We start from the raw sequence: 14,798 nt of genomic DNA, 5'->3' as shown, positions 1-14,798 counted from the left end.
TGAATTCATTATTGTACTGCCATTAAGTGCTTATATCTGAAGAACTGTTTCAAATAAATGATGTGAACTTCAATCTTTTTGTTTAATTGAGATGGGGTAAAGCTATGTTGCCCAGGCTGGAGTGCAGTAGATTCACAGGCATGATCATAGCATGCTGCAGCCTCAAAATCCCAGGCTCAAGCGATCCTCCTGCTTCGCTTTGCAAACTCCCAAGTAGCTGGGACTACGGAGTGTGTTACCACATCTGTAGCCTTAAGCTTCAATCATAAGATACTAGGAAAAGAAAAAGCAATTAAGTCCAAAGCAATGTAAAGGAAAGAAGTAATAAAGACACGAGCAGAAATCAATGAAACAGAAAATAGAGAAAAGTCAATCAAACCAAAAGCCGGGTTTTTGTTTGTTTGTTTTTTGCAAAGTTCAACAACACTGATAAAACTCCTAGCCAGACTGATAAGGAAAAAAGAAAAAAAAAAGACACAAATTACCAGTATCAGGAATGAGAGAGCAGATGTAACTACAGATCCATGCTACAGACCGTAAAAGGATAACATGAGAATACTCTAAACTCCTATTATAAACATCTTATAATAATAAACTAGACAACTTAAGATAAAAGGGGCAAATCCTTTGAAAGACAAACTACCAAACTCACTCAAGAAGAAAGAGGTAACAATAAAAGACCTCTATCTATCAAATAAAATGACTTCATAGTTTTAAAATCTTCCAAAAAGAGATGACTTCTTCACTAGCGAACTCAACCAAACATTTAAGGCCTAAGTCTACAAAAACAGTTTCAGAAAACAGAAAAGAGAATACTTCTCAACTCATTCTAAGTAGACATCATTAGCCTGAGATAAAACCAAAGAAATTACAAGGAACTAAAAGGTCTGTATTAATTATTAACATAGATTCAAAACATGTTACACACAACAAATGTAAATTAAGTCTTAGTTTGTCAATTTAAAAAGATAAATTTCAAAAACACAGATGCAAACATCCTTAACAAAATATTGGGAAATCAAATTCTGCACTACATTAAAACAAACCTCATCACCAAGTGGAAGTGATAAGCCAGGTACACTGGTTGTTTTCAACAATCACAAATTAATCAGTGTTATTCACCACATCAAAAGACAAAAAGATAAACATCCTATAATCACAACTGATGCATAAAACACATCTTACAATTCAACATCATTCATGATTTAAAAAAAAAACTCTCAGAAAATTAGAAAGGAATTTGCTCGTCATTAAAAGACACATACAAAAACAAAACAAATCACAGCTGATCCCACATGTAATAGTAAAAAAATGAGTGAATTTCCCCTAAGATAAGGAACAAGAAAAGCATATTGCTCTTATCACTTCTTTTGAACACTGTATTAGAGACGCTAGCCAATGCAGTAGGCAAATAAATAACTAAAAATAAATGAAAGGCATATAGATGGGAAATAAAAACCAAAACTGCCCTTTATGCACAGGCAGCATGATTGTCTAAGTAGAAAGTCCCAAAGAATATACCAAAAAAACAACTATAACTATTGCAAGAGATTCACAAGGCTGTAGAATACCAGATAAATGTATAAAAGCTGCAGATTAGGAGAGAATGTGACAAAAAAATAAAAACTTGAATTCAAAATACATAACAAACTCTCAAAATCAACAAATAGAAAAGGCCAATTTTTAAAATAAGCAGAAGATTTTGAAAAATATTTCACATCAAGGACATATGTTGGGCAATGAAACACATGAAAAGATGGTTATCATTAATCTTTATGGAAAATGCAAATTAAAACCAAAATGAAATGCTACTACAAACTTATTACAATGGCATTTTAAAAAATGACAATAATGTGTCAGGCACGGTGGCTCATGCCTTTAATCCCAGCAACTTGGGAGGTCAAGGCAGGAGGATCACTTGAGCCCAAGCAAGACCAGCCTGGGCAGCATGGTGAGACCACATCTATACAAAATATAGTAATTTTTTAAAAAAGTTAGCTAGACATGGTGGTGCACACACACGCCTGCAGTCCCAGTTACGTGCAAGGCTGAGGACAAGAGGATCACTTGAACCTAGGAGTTTGAGGCTGCAGTGAACTATGATCATGCCATACCTGTCTTCATGGTCCTTTTTCTCCAACTGAATCCTGACTGATAAGTGAACTGTTTTCCAAAGTGGCTGTATCCATTTGCATTTGAACTAGCAAAATACAACAGCACAAGTTGGAGCTTACAAGGATGGGAAAAACTCTTGTCAGTGGTGACTGGCTTTGACCCTAATGGTATGCATATTCTGCAGAAACTAAGGCTTTCTTCATGGTGCTAAACACACAAACACACACCTTGTCCTGGAGTCAGAGAAGATGAAGGAGGATCCTACGGAAGACAGAGCAACTACAGTCCCAACATTGCCTCATGCCAACAAGGTGGGTCAGCAGATAAATGAGAACACATATGAGCTACAAAAATGTCTGATGCTTCATTTCTGCTCTCCAAATCCTGCACTAGAATTTCTCAAGGCCCACCCTAAAGGGCAACATACTGGGAAGGGAATTCTGGAAAATGTGGTTCAGTCTGGCTACACTGATATGTTATAAAGCTAACAGAGGTAGTTGTCGTATAAAGTTAAACACACAGTTATCATGTAAGACCCAGCAACCCCACGGCTAGTGTTTCCCAAGAGAAACAAAAACTTATGTTCACAAAAACTAGCATGCAATATGTTTACAGCAACTTTATCCATAATCAACAAAAATCAGAAACAATTCAAACACCCTTCAACAGGTGAATGAATAAACTGTGCACATTCACACATGGAATAGTACTACTAAGCCATGAAAATGAACTACTGATATATGCAGCAACACTGATGAATACCAGATGCATTATGTTAAGTAAAAGAAAGCAAAATTAAAAGGTTACATACTACTAAATGATTCTACTTAACACTGTGTTCAGAAAAAGGCAAAACTATAGAGATGGAGAATAAATCTGTGGTTGCCAGGGTAAGAGTTAGGGTAGAGGTTGATAATAAAAGGGGAGACTTGACAGGAGAAGTGATGAACTATATTGTGTCTTAATTGTGGTGATGAGTTTTGTTTGTTTGTGGAGACAGTCTTACACTGTCACCCAGGCTGGAATGCAGTGGTGCAATCTCGGCTCACTGCAATCTCCGCCTCCCGGGTTCAAACAATTCTCATGCCTCAGCCTCCCAAGCAGGTGGGAGTACAGGCATGTATCACCAGGCCAGGCTAATTTTTGTATGTTTTTGTAGAGATTGGGTTTCACCATGTTGGCCAGGCTGGTCTCAAACTCCTGGTCTCAAGTGATCTGCCCACCTCAGCCTCCCTAAGTGCTTGGATTACAGGTGTGAGTCACCATGCCTAGCCCTCCAACCCTTTTTTTTTTTAGATGAAGTCTTGCTCCATCACTGAAGCTGGAGTGCAGTGGTGTGATCTCAGCTCACCGCAAACTCCACCTCCTGGATGCAAGCAATTCTCCTGCCTCAGCCTCCCGAGTAGCTGGCATTACAGGCCTGCATTACCATGCCCAGCTAGTTGTTTTGTATTTTTAGTAGAAACAGGGTTTCACCATGTTGGCCAGGCTGGTCTCAAACTCCTAACCTCAAGTGATCCACCCACCTTGGCCTCCCAAAGTGCTGGGGATTATAGGCACAAGCTACTGTACCCAGCCTGGTTTTGTTTTGTTTTTTAAGAAACAGGGTATCACTATGTTGCCAGGCTGGTCTTGAACTCCTGGGCTCAAGCAATCCCCCTGCCTCAGACTCCCAAAGTGCTGAGATTTTCAGGCGTGAGCCACCATGACCAGCCTGTAATGATGGTTATGAGAGTATGCATTTACAAAAATTCACAGAACTTTAACTGTAAAAAACTGTAAAGGAGTGAATTTTACTGTGTATAAATTTTGAAATAAGTTAAATTAAGCTTCAGGACTAAAGCTATCACTAAACACTAAATATAAAAATACCTATACCTGAATATGTGCCTTCTACGCAATTTGTTCTTAAATGTACAAACACAATAATATAGTCATTCACTTGGGAAAACTAAGACAGTGGTAGCAGAAAATAATCAATTATCACTTTTGGGTAGTGGGACGAAACCACTTTAAAAAACTCACCATTATGACACAGTTGCTCAGTGCTTAGGTAAAGCTCTAGTATTTAAGCAGAGGAAGCCCAGGAGACTTTTTGTTGCATATACCACCTGACAATTTCTAAAAGGACACTTCTTAAAACTTCATGTCATAAGAAATACAGTACCCCAACAACATCATGTACCTGTGATGGCATTATAGGAAATAACATTATATGTATTTTATTTCCTATGAGGTTTATATATTACTTTTGTAAGTATGGAAGGAAAGAGAGGATAAGAAGTTTAAAAACACCAACGACCACAAAAAAAAAACACAAAACCTTTTGAGCAGTTAACACTCTGACACTCCATCCTGTTTACTTTAAGGGTTTTCGACATAGGTAGCCAATTCCAGTCTCCAAAATACAACAAATTTAATATGGACAGGCCCTTCAACAACCATGACCTAGGGGGCAGTCAGCATGGTTAAAATGCACATTTTCCAGACTCCCTTTCATCTAAGATTCTGGATATAATTTAGGTTGCACCATGGATGCACTGGCACCCTGCTGGTGGGGTTCAAGGGAGAGACAGCACGTTGAAGTCACAGGTAGAGTGGCAGCTTCCTAATTCAGCAGTTAGGTTTCTAATCACAGCAGGGATGGCAGTATTCTGAGCTGGACTGTTCTGAAGTGTGGCTTTCAAAGTCACAATCTTGGAGGCCCAACCTAATGACTGTTTCTTCATCTTCCCTAGTATTTAATGTTTCAATAAGCTTTCTATTCAAACAAGCTATGGTAAAACAAAAGAAAAACTAATGTATATCATGCTACAAATCTGTAATTTTGTTAAATCATGAAGGCAACAAAAAACCACCTAACAGTATTACTGCTATTTTCATACAGTTAATTTTCGTACAGTTAATTTTATCTGATACCAATACCAGCCTTTATGTCCAAGTATATTGCACTAACCTATGGTTCATAGAGTTATCTTCTAGTCCTGTGTTAAGTGCCCAGGAGTGCTGTAAGTTTCACACCTCAGTGTTACCTTGCTATCTGCTCTTTTCTCTCTTTACCTATTAGAAATCCAGCTAAAATGCCAGTTAACTTCATCAAGCCTCTCCCACTCTGGCACAATTAATCCTATATTCCTATATACTTGTTCATGTACTGACAGAAATAATTATATTGTACTTGGGCGTATATTTCAATCTCTTGATTTTAACTATGAACTAATTCCCTGAAGTAAAGACCACATTAAATTTTTGTTGCAGGCCTAGTGCCTTTTTGCAGGCCTGGCATGTTACAGGGACTCAGTAAACATCACTAGAATGAGGTATTACATTCAGTGCAGAGAAAAGCATTTTCACTTTAGTGTTTCTCACCTTCTACTCCTTTATCAGATCTGCAGGTATTTTATTGTCAGGTATTTTCTCTTTTTTAAATTTGTATTAAGCCTCACAGTGTAGATTTGATTGATTAGGTTTTATTCTTTGCAATTTCTATGTAGTTGTAGCTCTATTACATTAATAACGGTTATATTAATAAAATTGCACTATTATTTTATTCTGACCATCTGAAGCTAAATACTAATACATTTTAAATTCTCAGCTGTGCATCCTACAAATTTAAATCATGGCATGTAACAATTTGGGTATGAGTGAAGTTTTGCCAGAAGAACAAATTATCAGTGACACTAACAGTTTTAATTACTGTGTTTGGGACTTAATTTATCAACCTCTATTGGTAAGTAATAATTTTGTGTCAAATAATTCAATAAAGATTCAGCAACATAAAAGGCAGGCTAAAATATCTAACAGTCTATAAAGATTTTATTTTCATAATTTAAAATAAAGGATGACTTCCATAGAAAGCTATTTATGAAAATATCAAACGGAAATTCTACCATTTCAAAGAAATTATAAGCTTAACTAAAGACGGTCTGTCCATAAATACAAAGATAAAACAAATTACATTTTACTATAGTACATACATTTACCCCACTGCATGGGGTAAATAAGTGAGGTGATGAATGTGTTAACTGTGTTAATCATTTCACAATGTATATCAACTCATCATATTGTATACCTTGAAAACATATATTTTCTATTTGTCAATTATACCTCAGTAAAGCTGATAGAAAAAAATTTTAATAATAAAAAATACATGGCCAGGCACAGTGGTGCACGCCTGTAATTCCAGCATTCTGAGGGGCCGAGGCAGGAGGATCATGAGGTCAAGAGATCAAGACCATTCTGGCCAATATGGTGAAATCCTGTCTCTATTAAAAATACAAAAATTAGCTGGGTCTTGTGGCACATGCCTGTAATCCCAGCTACTCAGGAGGCTGAGGCAGAGAACTGCTTGAACCCGGGAGGTGGAGGGTGCAGTGAGCTGAGGTTGCACCACTACACTCCAGCCTGGCGACAGAACGAGACTCTGTCTCAAATATATATATATGTTTTAAAATATATGGTGTGTGTGTGTATAAACCAAACCTATTATACATACACACACACACACACACACACACACACGATACCCTGTTATCAAGGGTCCCCAACCCCCGGGCCATAGACCCACCAGGAACTGGGCTGCACAGCAGGAGGTGAGTGGACAAGCGAAGGAAGCTTCATCTGTATTTATAGCTGCTCCACATTACACCCATTACTACCTGAGCTCTGCCCTGTCAGATCAGTAGTGGCATCAGATTCTCAAAGGAGCACAAACCCTATTGTGACCTGCGCGTGTGAGGGATCTAGGTAGCATACTTCTTATGAGACCCTAATGCTTTATGATCTGTCACTATCTCCCATCACCCCCAGATGGGACTTTCTAGTTGCAGGACAACAAGCTCAGAGCTCCCACTGATTCTCCATTATGGTGAGCCATATCATTATTTCATTATATATTACAATGTAATCATAATAGAAATAAAGTGCACAATAAACGAAATGCACTTGAGTCATCCTGAAACCTCCCTCCACCCACTATCCATGGAAAAACTGTCTTCCACAAAACTGGTCCTTGGTGCCAAAAAGGTTGGGGACCACTGCTCTATATCATTAAAAAGAATCAAAGATGAAAAGCCTATAAAACAAATTCTTCTACTGTGCTTGGCAGAGGTCATTTCATTACGGGTCCAGATCAAATTCAGGCTCAACAATTAGTAAGAGAACTAGAAAAATACAGAAGGCTTAAAGCAGAGCAACTCATCTAAAAGCAGAGATCAGATTGTTTAGTGTAAATGGTGAGAAGAGCTGACCATATTTTAAATTGGAACTCAGAGAGAGGTAAACAGGATAAAATAATATTGCCAAGTTTACACCAAAAACACAGGACTTTCTGATAGTGTGGGGTTTTCGTTTTGTTTTGTTTTTGAGATGGAGTCTTGCTGTCACCTAGGCTGCAGTACAGTGGTGTGATCTCGGCTCACTGCAAACTCCGCCTCCTGGGTTCAGGTGATTCTCCTTTCTCAGCCAGAGTAGCTCTGACTACAAACATGCGCCACCATGCCTGGCGAATTTTTTATATTCTTAGCAGAGACAAGGTTCCACCATATTGGCCTGGCTTGTGATCCACTCACCTCAGCCTCTCAAAGTGCTGGGATTATAGGCGTGAGCCACCACGCCTGGTTTGATACAATTACTTAATTACTCCTCCAAACAATTAACAGTTTCTCCCTTTATAAGACTGGCCTTCGGCTGGTCCTAGTGCAGTGGTGTTTACAACTAATTGATCACAACCGGTTACAGATTTCTTTGTTCCTTCTCCACTCCCACTGCTTCACTTGACTGGCTTTTAAAAAAATTAATAAATAAAATTAAAAAAAACAAGACTGGCCTTCATTTTACTTTGAGCAGATAAAAATTACTAACTCACAAGCTTGCTAAATGAATACTGTAAGGTTTACCAGATTTCTAAAACAGATAGAATATTCCCATCTCAACATTTTATTTTACTCATTATTTTCTACTTACAAAATCTTGCCGTATGTCGTTGAAGTCTTTGCCATATTTTTCCAGTGCCTCTTCAAATAAGCTAGCTTCAGAGGCTGACCATTCCTCCATTTCATCTCTGCATAAAACAGGTCCTCCAAGTGGTACTAACACACTAATGGCACTGCTCAAATCATAGCTGTGTCTATACAATGTATCCATAGCATGAAACTAAAGAAAAGAAACAAAATGAACAGAAAATATCAACCAGAAATGCAAACATGCTACATTATTTAAGAATAGAAACAATAAAATAAATGATACAATTAACAATATACTTATTTATTTTTTAACGAAATTTTAAACAAATTACTAAAAATTATTTAGGATATCATTTATTGCTTTAGAAAATGTTGACTTGTACCCTTATTTTGCGGTAGGGGAGCACAGGATCTCCCTCTATTTCCAGGCCAGAGTACAGCAGCAGCCTCAACCTTTCCGGCTCAAGCAATCCTCCTGCCTCAGCCTCCTGAGTAACTAGGACAACAAGCGTGGGCAGTGGCACAATCTCAGCTAAATGAGAGAGGCCAGGCTGGTCTCTCTCATTTCCCTCTATTCCCAGGCAAGAGTACAGCAGCAACCTCAACCTTCTGGGCTCAAGCAATCCTCCTGCCTCAGACTCCTGAGTAACTAGGACCAAAGCCATGTGCCACTATGCCTGGCTAATTTTTTTATTTTATGTAGATATGGGGTCTTACTATGTTGCCGAGGCTGATCTCAAACTCCTCGGCTCAAATGATTCTCCCACTTCAGCCTCCCAAAGTGCTAGGATTATATCTTTTTTATTTTTGTTTATTTATTTATTTGAGATAGGCTCTTGCTCTGTTACCCATGCTGGAGTGCAGTGGCCTAATCATAGCTCACTGTAACCTTGAAAGTCTATCCAGACATGGTGGCTCATGCCTGTAATCCCAGCACTCTGAGAAGCCGAGGTGGGAGGACCACTTGAGCCTAGGAGTTTGAGACCAATGTGGGCAACATAGCTAGACACTGTCTCTACAAAAATACACAAAAAATTAGCTGGGCCTGGTTGTGCACACCTGTAGTCCCAACTACTTGGGAGGCTGGGGTGGGAGGACTGCTTGAGCCCAGGTAGTTGAGGCTGCAGTGATCTGTGACTGTGTCACTGCACTCCAGCCTGGGCAACAGAGTGAGACCCTATCTCAAAAAATAAAAATTAAAATAATAGGGGGTGGGGAGTTGGGGAGAGATACCATGGGGAGAAATGCCAGATATAGGTGATGGGGAGGAAGGCAGCAAATCACACTGCCATGTGTGTACCTATGCAACAATCTTGCACCTTCTTCAGATGTACCCCAAAACCTAAAATGCAATTAAAAAAATGTAAAAAAAAAAAATTAAAATAATAAAAATATCAAAGTCACTTCAGCTATTGGGCAAGGTACAGCACAGCCATCCTTAGCCAGGGGAAAATATACAGATTATGTATAAGAAAGTGAGAAAAATATCTTCTTAGGTCAGGTTAAGGAATCATGTATTAAGGTGGAAAGAAAACAACGGGGCAGAGTACAATGTTTAAGACAAAATTATAAACCTGCTGCACAGAAAAAGCAAAACAAAACAAAATTACATATTCATGTTAATGTGGTAACTTGATTGAGATTTTAGAAGACAAAGAATAAATGGCCAGGCTTGCTTGGAACAGCAAGGCCATTACGGGTTTCCTGTATATTTCGTGGGAGAGTGAGTTGAAGCACAGTTTGAAAGGAAAAAAAATAGATTAGAACACGTAATCACTGTAACCTTGAACTCTTGGGCTCGAGGTTACTTTTGCAAAAAGTAATTTAGGTCTAGCTTACTGAAAAAGCATTTTCCGGCCAGACACAGTGGCTCACGCCTATAATCCCAACACTTTGGGAGGCCAAGGTGGGCAGAATGCTGGCACCCAGGACTTCAAGACCAGTCTTGGCAACACAGTGAAACCCTGTCTCTACCAAAGCAAACAAACAACAACAACAAACCAGGCATGGTGGCACACTGCCTGTAATCTCAGCTACTCGGGAGTCTGAGATGAGACAATTCCCTTGAGCCCAGGGGGGAGGTTGAGGTTGAGGTTGAGATCATGACACTGCACTCTAGCCTGAGCAACAGAGTAATGCCCTGCTTTTTTTTTTTTTTTTTTTTAGACAGAGTTTTGCTATTGTTGCCCAGACTGGAGTCCAGTGGCACAATCTTGGCTCACTGCAACCTCTGCCTCCCAGGTTCAAGTGATTCTCCTGCCTCAGCCTCCTGAGTAGCTGGAATTACAGGCATCTGCCACACACTGGGCTAATTTTTTGTATTTGTAGTAGAGACAGGGTTTCATCATGTTGGCCAGGCTGGTCTTGAACTCCAGACCTCATGAGGTCCACCTGCCATGGCCTCCCAAAGTGCTGGGATTACAGGCATGAGCCACTGCATTCAGCCCTTCTTCTTTTTTTTTTTTTTTTTAAAGGTATTTTCCTCCAATCTGAACAATGAATAACTAGGTTCCAAAACTTCAAGTTTTGAGAAACATTTGATTTTATTTTCCTACTGGAAAGAGAGTTATTCATAGCATGTACATACATGTAATTGTATGTGTAACAGGAAAACTGAAAAACAGCATGATCAGCTCTACCTATGTCACAGGTTAGCACACGGGTGCTACAGAGATTTGGTTGGCAAAGTGATCTCATTCTTGTCCAGGTGAAAACTAGTTCTGTTTTTCTCCCCACCTCTCAACCCCACCCAGACTTTCTAACACATGAACTTCAAGTCTTGCACCTTTTATACAAAGTATCTCCTATTTATTAAAAAAATCAGAAATGGGGATAGGCACCACTTCTATGCAACAATAGAACTCTTTTTTTTTTTTTTAAGGGAGCTACAAAAGGGTCTATTTCCTTCCAGCCAATAGAAATCTTAAAAATTTAGCTTTTGGCATAAGTAGTGCATCTCCAAGCCCGCCACCAGTCAAGGTCTCAGGTGCCAGCTAGGCCATTGCAACTGTCACTGTGGCCCATTAGAACATTGCTAACTTCAAGATCAAGCAGTTCTGGAGGTGCTTAGAGGTCCCGGATGCTGAACAAAGGTGTTGGTAGCCTTATGAAAAGAACTAGAGAAACCTAACACTGCTTTGTTTTTTTAACGCATCACTTAGGAGTTGTTACCCCAGAAAATCCAGAAATAGAACTGCTTCCCCTCGAATTCACAGGAATGAAAGATAAATATGAACTACCTCAGGAGAAGTGTGCTGGATAGGATTCTTCTTGGTCGAAAAGACGCTAAAAAATGGTTTCTATAACTTGAATAGTTTGTATATTATATAATCTTTTCTAGCTAGATGCTATAGAATTCTTTAAATATGTTACATTCACCTATCATATTTTACTATTATAAACACACTTAGCATCATCTATAAATACTCGATATAAATTGTTTAGAGTCTTAAAGCAGAAGAATCCAAAGTGGAAAAAAAAAAAAAACTAAACACAGCCATTTAATTCATCATCTTAAAAGATATTCTGCTTATTAGTCTGATGAAGAATTATGGTACTGGTTGTATTTTTGCCAATGAAGTTTAGCATGGAGGTAATCCTTGGTGTAGCTTTAAAAATGAGCATAGGTACAGTCATTCTTTAAAATGACGATGACACTATTGTTTATATTCCCTGTAGGCAGCTGGAGAGGTATGTGTAACATAAGATGCTTCTGCATGGGTTCCTATGAATCTTCTGTTCTTGTTTATATAGTGTGGAACAAATAACTCGTTTGCCACCACTATGCCTTATGTAACTGTGTGTGCCAGTCGGAAATCTGACACCACGTTTTCCTTCTAGGCTATCATGCCCTATCTGATCATCTTGCCTTGCTTTGCTCTGTGCTTTAGTGAAGCCTAGCTGCACATTGGCCTTTCTGTGCTGTTTTCAATTTGCTTAATGATAGCAGTTACTCCAACTGTAACTTATATAACTTTAAACAGAATCACACTGTTCCCTGCCTTACTTAGTTGCTTAGTGAAGCACAGAACAGAGACAATATAAAATCTGGGGTTCACATACAAGTTGGGATAAGAAGAGGAGTGAGCCATAATATCATGAAAAATTATACTTTCTAAGTACAATTACAGTGATTTTTCTCTCAAAGTATTTTTCTAGCCTTGAATTCATTTTACCTTCATTATTCCTGAGAATAAGGCAAGCATGAGGGTAAGCTGGGTGCTGAAGTTTTAGGTCAAAGACTGATATTAATACAAAGTATTTACTAACTGTAGAACCTGGGGCACCACATCAGTTAACTGCTCTGAGACTCACTTTCCTTGACTGTTACATGAGAAGAATATCCGTGCTGCCTACCGGTCAAATGAAAATGTATGTGAAAGATCTTTTCTTATTTGTATTTTTTAAAAATAGATTTTAAGTGATCCCTCACTATCTGCTAGGAGACTATGGGAGAGCTCAAATATCAACTAACATCTATTAAAGTGAAAACATTATTAGCAAAAGTATGCATTAATATGTATGTATATGTATGTGTGTATATATATACATATATACACACACACAGTGATGCATTAACTGTGATATTGATAAGGGTATAGATTATGAATTTGTTCACAGAGCTAAAGGCAATATTTTGAACATGTAGACATGTTTAGGTACAGTAATTAACTGCTTTAACAAGTGTTAACATCTCACTTACAATCACTGCAGCCAGGCAAGGTGGCTCACACCTACAATGCCAGCACTTTGAGAGGCTGAGGTGGGCGGATCACTTGAGGTCAGGAGTCAGAAACCAGCCTGGCCAACATGGTGAAACCCTGTCTCTATAAAACTTAGCTGGGCATCGTGGTGGTTACCCATAATCCCAGTTACTCTGGAGGCTGAGGCAGGAGAATCGCTTGAACCCAGGAGGTGGAAGTAGCAGTGAGCCAAGATTGCGCCACCACACTCCAGCCTGGGCGACAGAGCGAGACTCTGTCAAAAAAAAAAAAAAAAAGAAAGAAAAAAAAAGTCACTGGATTTCACAAAACAAAAGTAGGGATTTCATGATCAATTTCCTAATTATAATCACAGCAAAGGCCACTGGCCATGTGTAGCCTTTTGTTGTATGTGTCACAACCATGGAACAATGACTTCCAACTTTCAAGTGAATTTCCTCTCACTCTCCTGTAGCAGAGGTTGAAAAAACCACCAAGAATTGATCTTAGTTCTTAGGATTTTGCTCTGCAAATATCAGAATCAGCTAAATTTGGCAGCTAACCTCACTAGACTGTGCAGTTTAGCTGTAGTATATACTTTTACACACTTCTACATCAACTCTGAAAATAATATAGTAGACCCCATTATTCGTGATTTTACTTTCCAAGGTTTCAGTTACCTGTAGTCAACCACAGTCTCAAAGTAGATGAATGCAGTATAGTAAGATATTTGTGTGTGTGAGAAAGACAGAGAGGGAGAGCACTGTATTAGTCTGTTTTCATGCTGCTGATAGACATACCTGAGACTGGGCAATTCACAAAAGAAAGAGGTTTATTGGACTTAACAGTTCCACACAGCTGGGGAGGTCTCACAATCATGGTGGAAGGCAAAGAGGAACAAGACACATCTTATGTGGATGGTGACAGGAAAAAAAAGAGAGAAGTTGTGCAGGGAAACTCCCATTTTTAAAACTATCAGGGCTGAGTGTGGTGGCTCATACCTATAATCCCAGCACTTTGTGGGGCTGAGGTGGGCAGATTTCCTGAGCTCAGGAGTTTGAGACCACCCTGGACAACATGGCAAAATCCCGTCTCTACTAAAATGCAAAAAATTAGCTGGACGTGGTGGCACATGCCTGTAATCCCAACTACTCAGGAGGCTGAGGCAAGAGAATCACTTGAACCCGGGAGGCGGAGGTTGCAGTGAGCCAACATTGCACCACTGCACTCTAGCCTGGGCAACAGAGTGAGACTCCATATTGATAAAAATAAAATAAAACCATCTGATCACATGAGAGTTATTCACTATCATGAGAACAGCACAGGAAAGATCCACCCCCATGATTCAGTTATCCCCAACCCCACCGCCATCCCTCCCACAACACGTGGGCATTATGGGAGCTACAAGATGAGATTTGGTGGGGACCCAGAGCCAAACCATATCAAGCACAGTCATGTATCTTTTATAATGGTATATTGTTATACCATTAACAGTAATGGTATAATTATTCTTGTTAATCTCTTACTATGCCTAATTTATAAAGTAAACTTTATGTTAAGTATAGTGTAGAGGAAAAAACAGTCTGGTTCAGTGCCATCCTTGGCTTCAGGTATCTACTGAGGGTGTTGAAATATATCCCTTCATGGAAAGGAAGGACTACTGTGACTGTTTCTTAATAACTGACCTCATGAAAATGAAAAGAAAGATCCATAGCATTTAGGGACCTTTACGGTTAATAATCCCGTAAACAATTATTTTTTAAACTTTCTGAATTTACAATAAATGACAAAACAAAGAGTAAATGATATTCAAAAATGCTAAAATTCCTCAAAATAAAAGTAATTTCTTTTTTTTGAGACAGGGTCTCACTCTTTTGCTTAGGTTGGAGTGCAGTGGCGTGATCTCAGCTCACTGAAACCTCTGCCTCCTGGGCTCAGGTGATCCTCCCACTTCAGCCTCCCGAGTAGCTGAGACTACAGGTGCATGCCAAAATGCCCAGCTAATTTTTGTATTTTTAGC

General features: G+C 39.0%; 1 protein-coding gene across 3 annotated transcripts in view; it reads right to left on the bottom strand.

Annotated features, from left to right (window-relative positions):
- MTA3 (metastasis associated 1 family member 3) overlaps window positions 1-14,798 on the bottom strand; it is a 190,684-nt gene that overhangs the window by 61,684 nt on the left and 114,202 nt on the right. For all 3 annotated transcript variants that reach the window (XM_064364030.1, XM_064364031.1, XM_064364032.1), the window contains one exon: window positions 8,080-8,268. In XM_064364030.1, coding sequence (XP_064220100.1) covers window positions 8,080-8,268 — 189 coding nt within the window. The remainder of the gene's footprint in view (window positions 1-8,079; window positions 8,269-14,798) is intronic.

Source organism: Aotus nancymaae, unplaced genomic scaffold (assembly GCF_030222135.1).
Source record: "Aotus nancymaae isolate 86718 unplaced genomic scaffold, 86718_ANA_hifiasm-v0.15.2.pri h1tg000057l, whole genome shotgun sequence".
NCBI lineage: Eukaryota > Metazoa > Chordata > Mammalia > Primates > Aotidae > Aotus > Aotus nancymaae.
The sequence above is the reverse complement of the archived record's forward strand: the minus strand, read 5'-3'. Positions and strand labels throughout refer to the sequence as shown.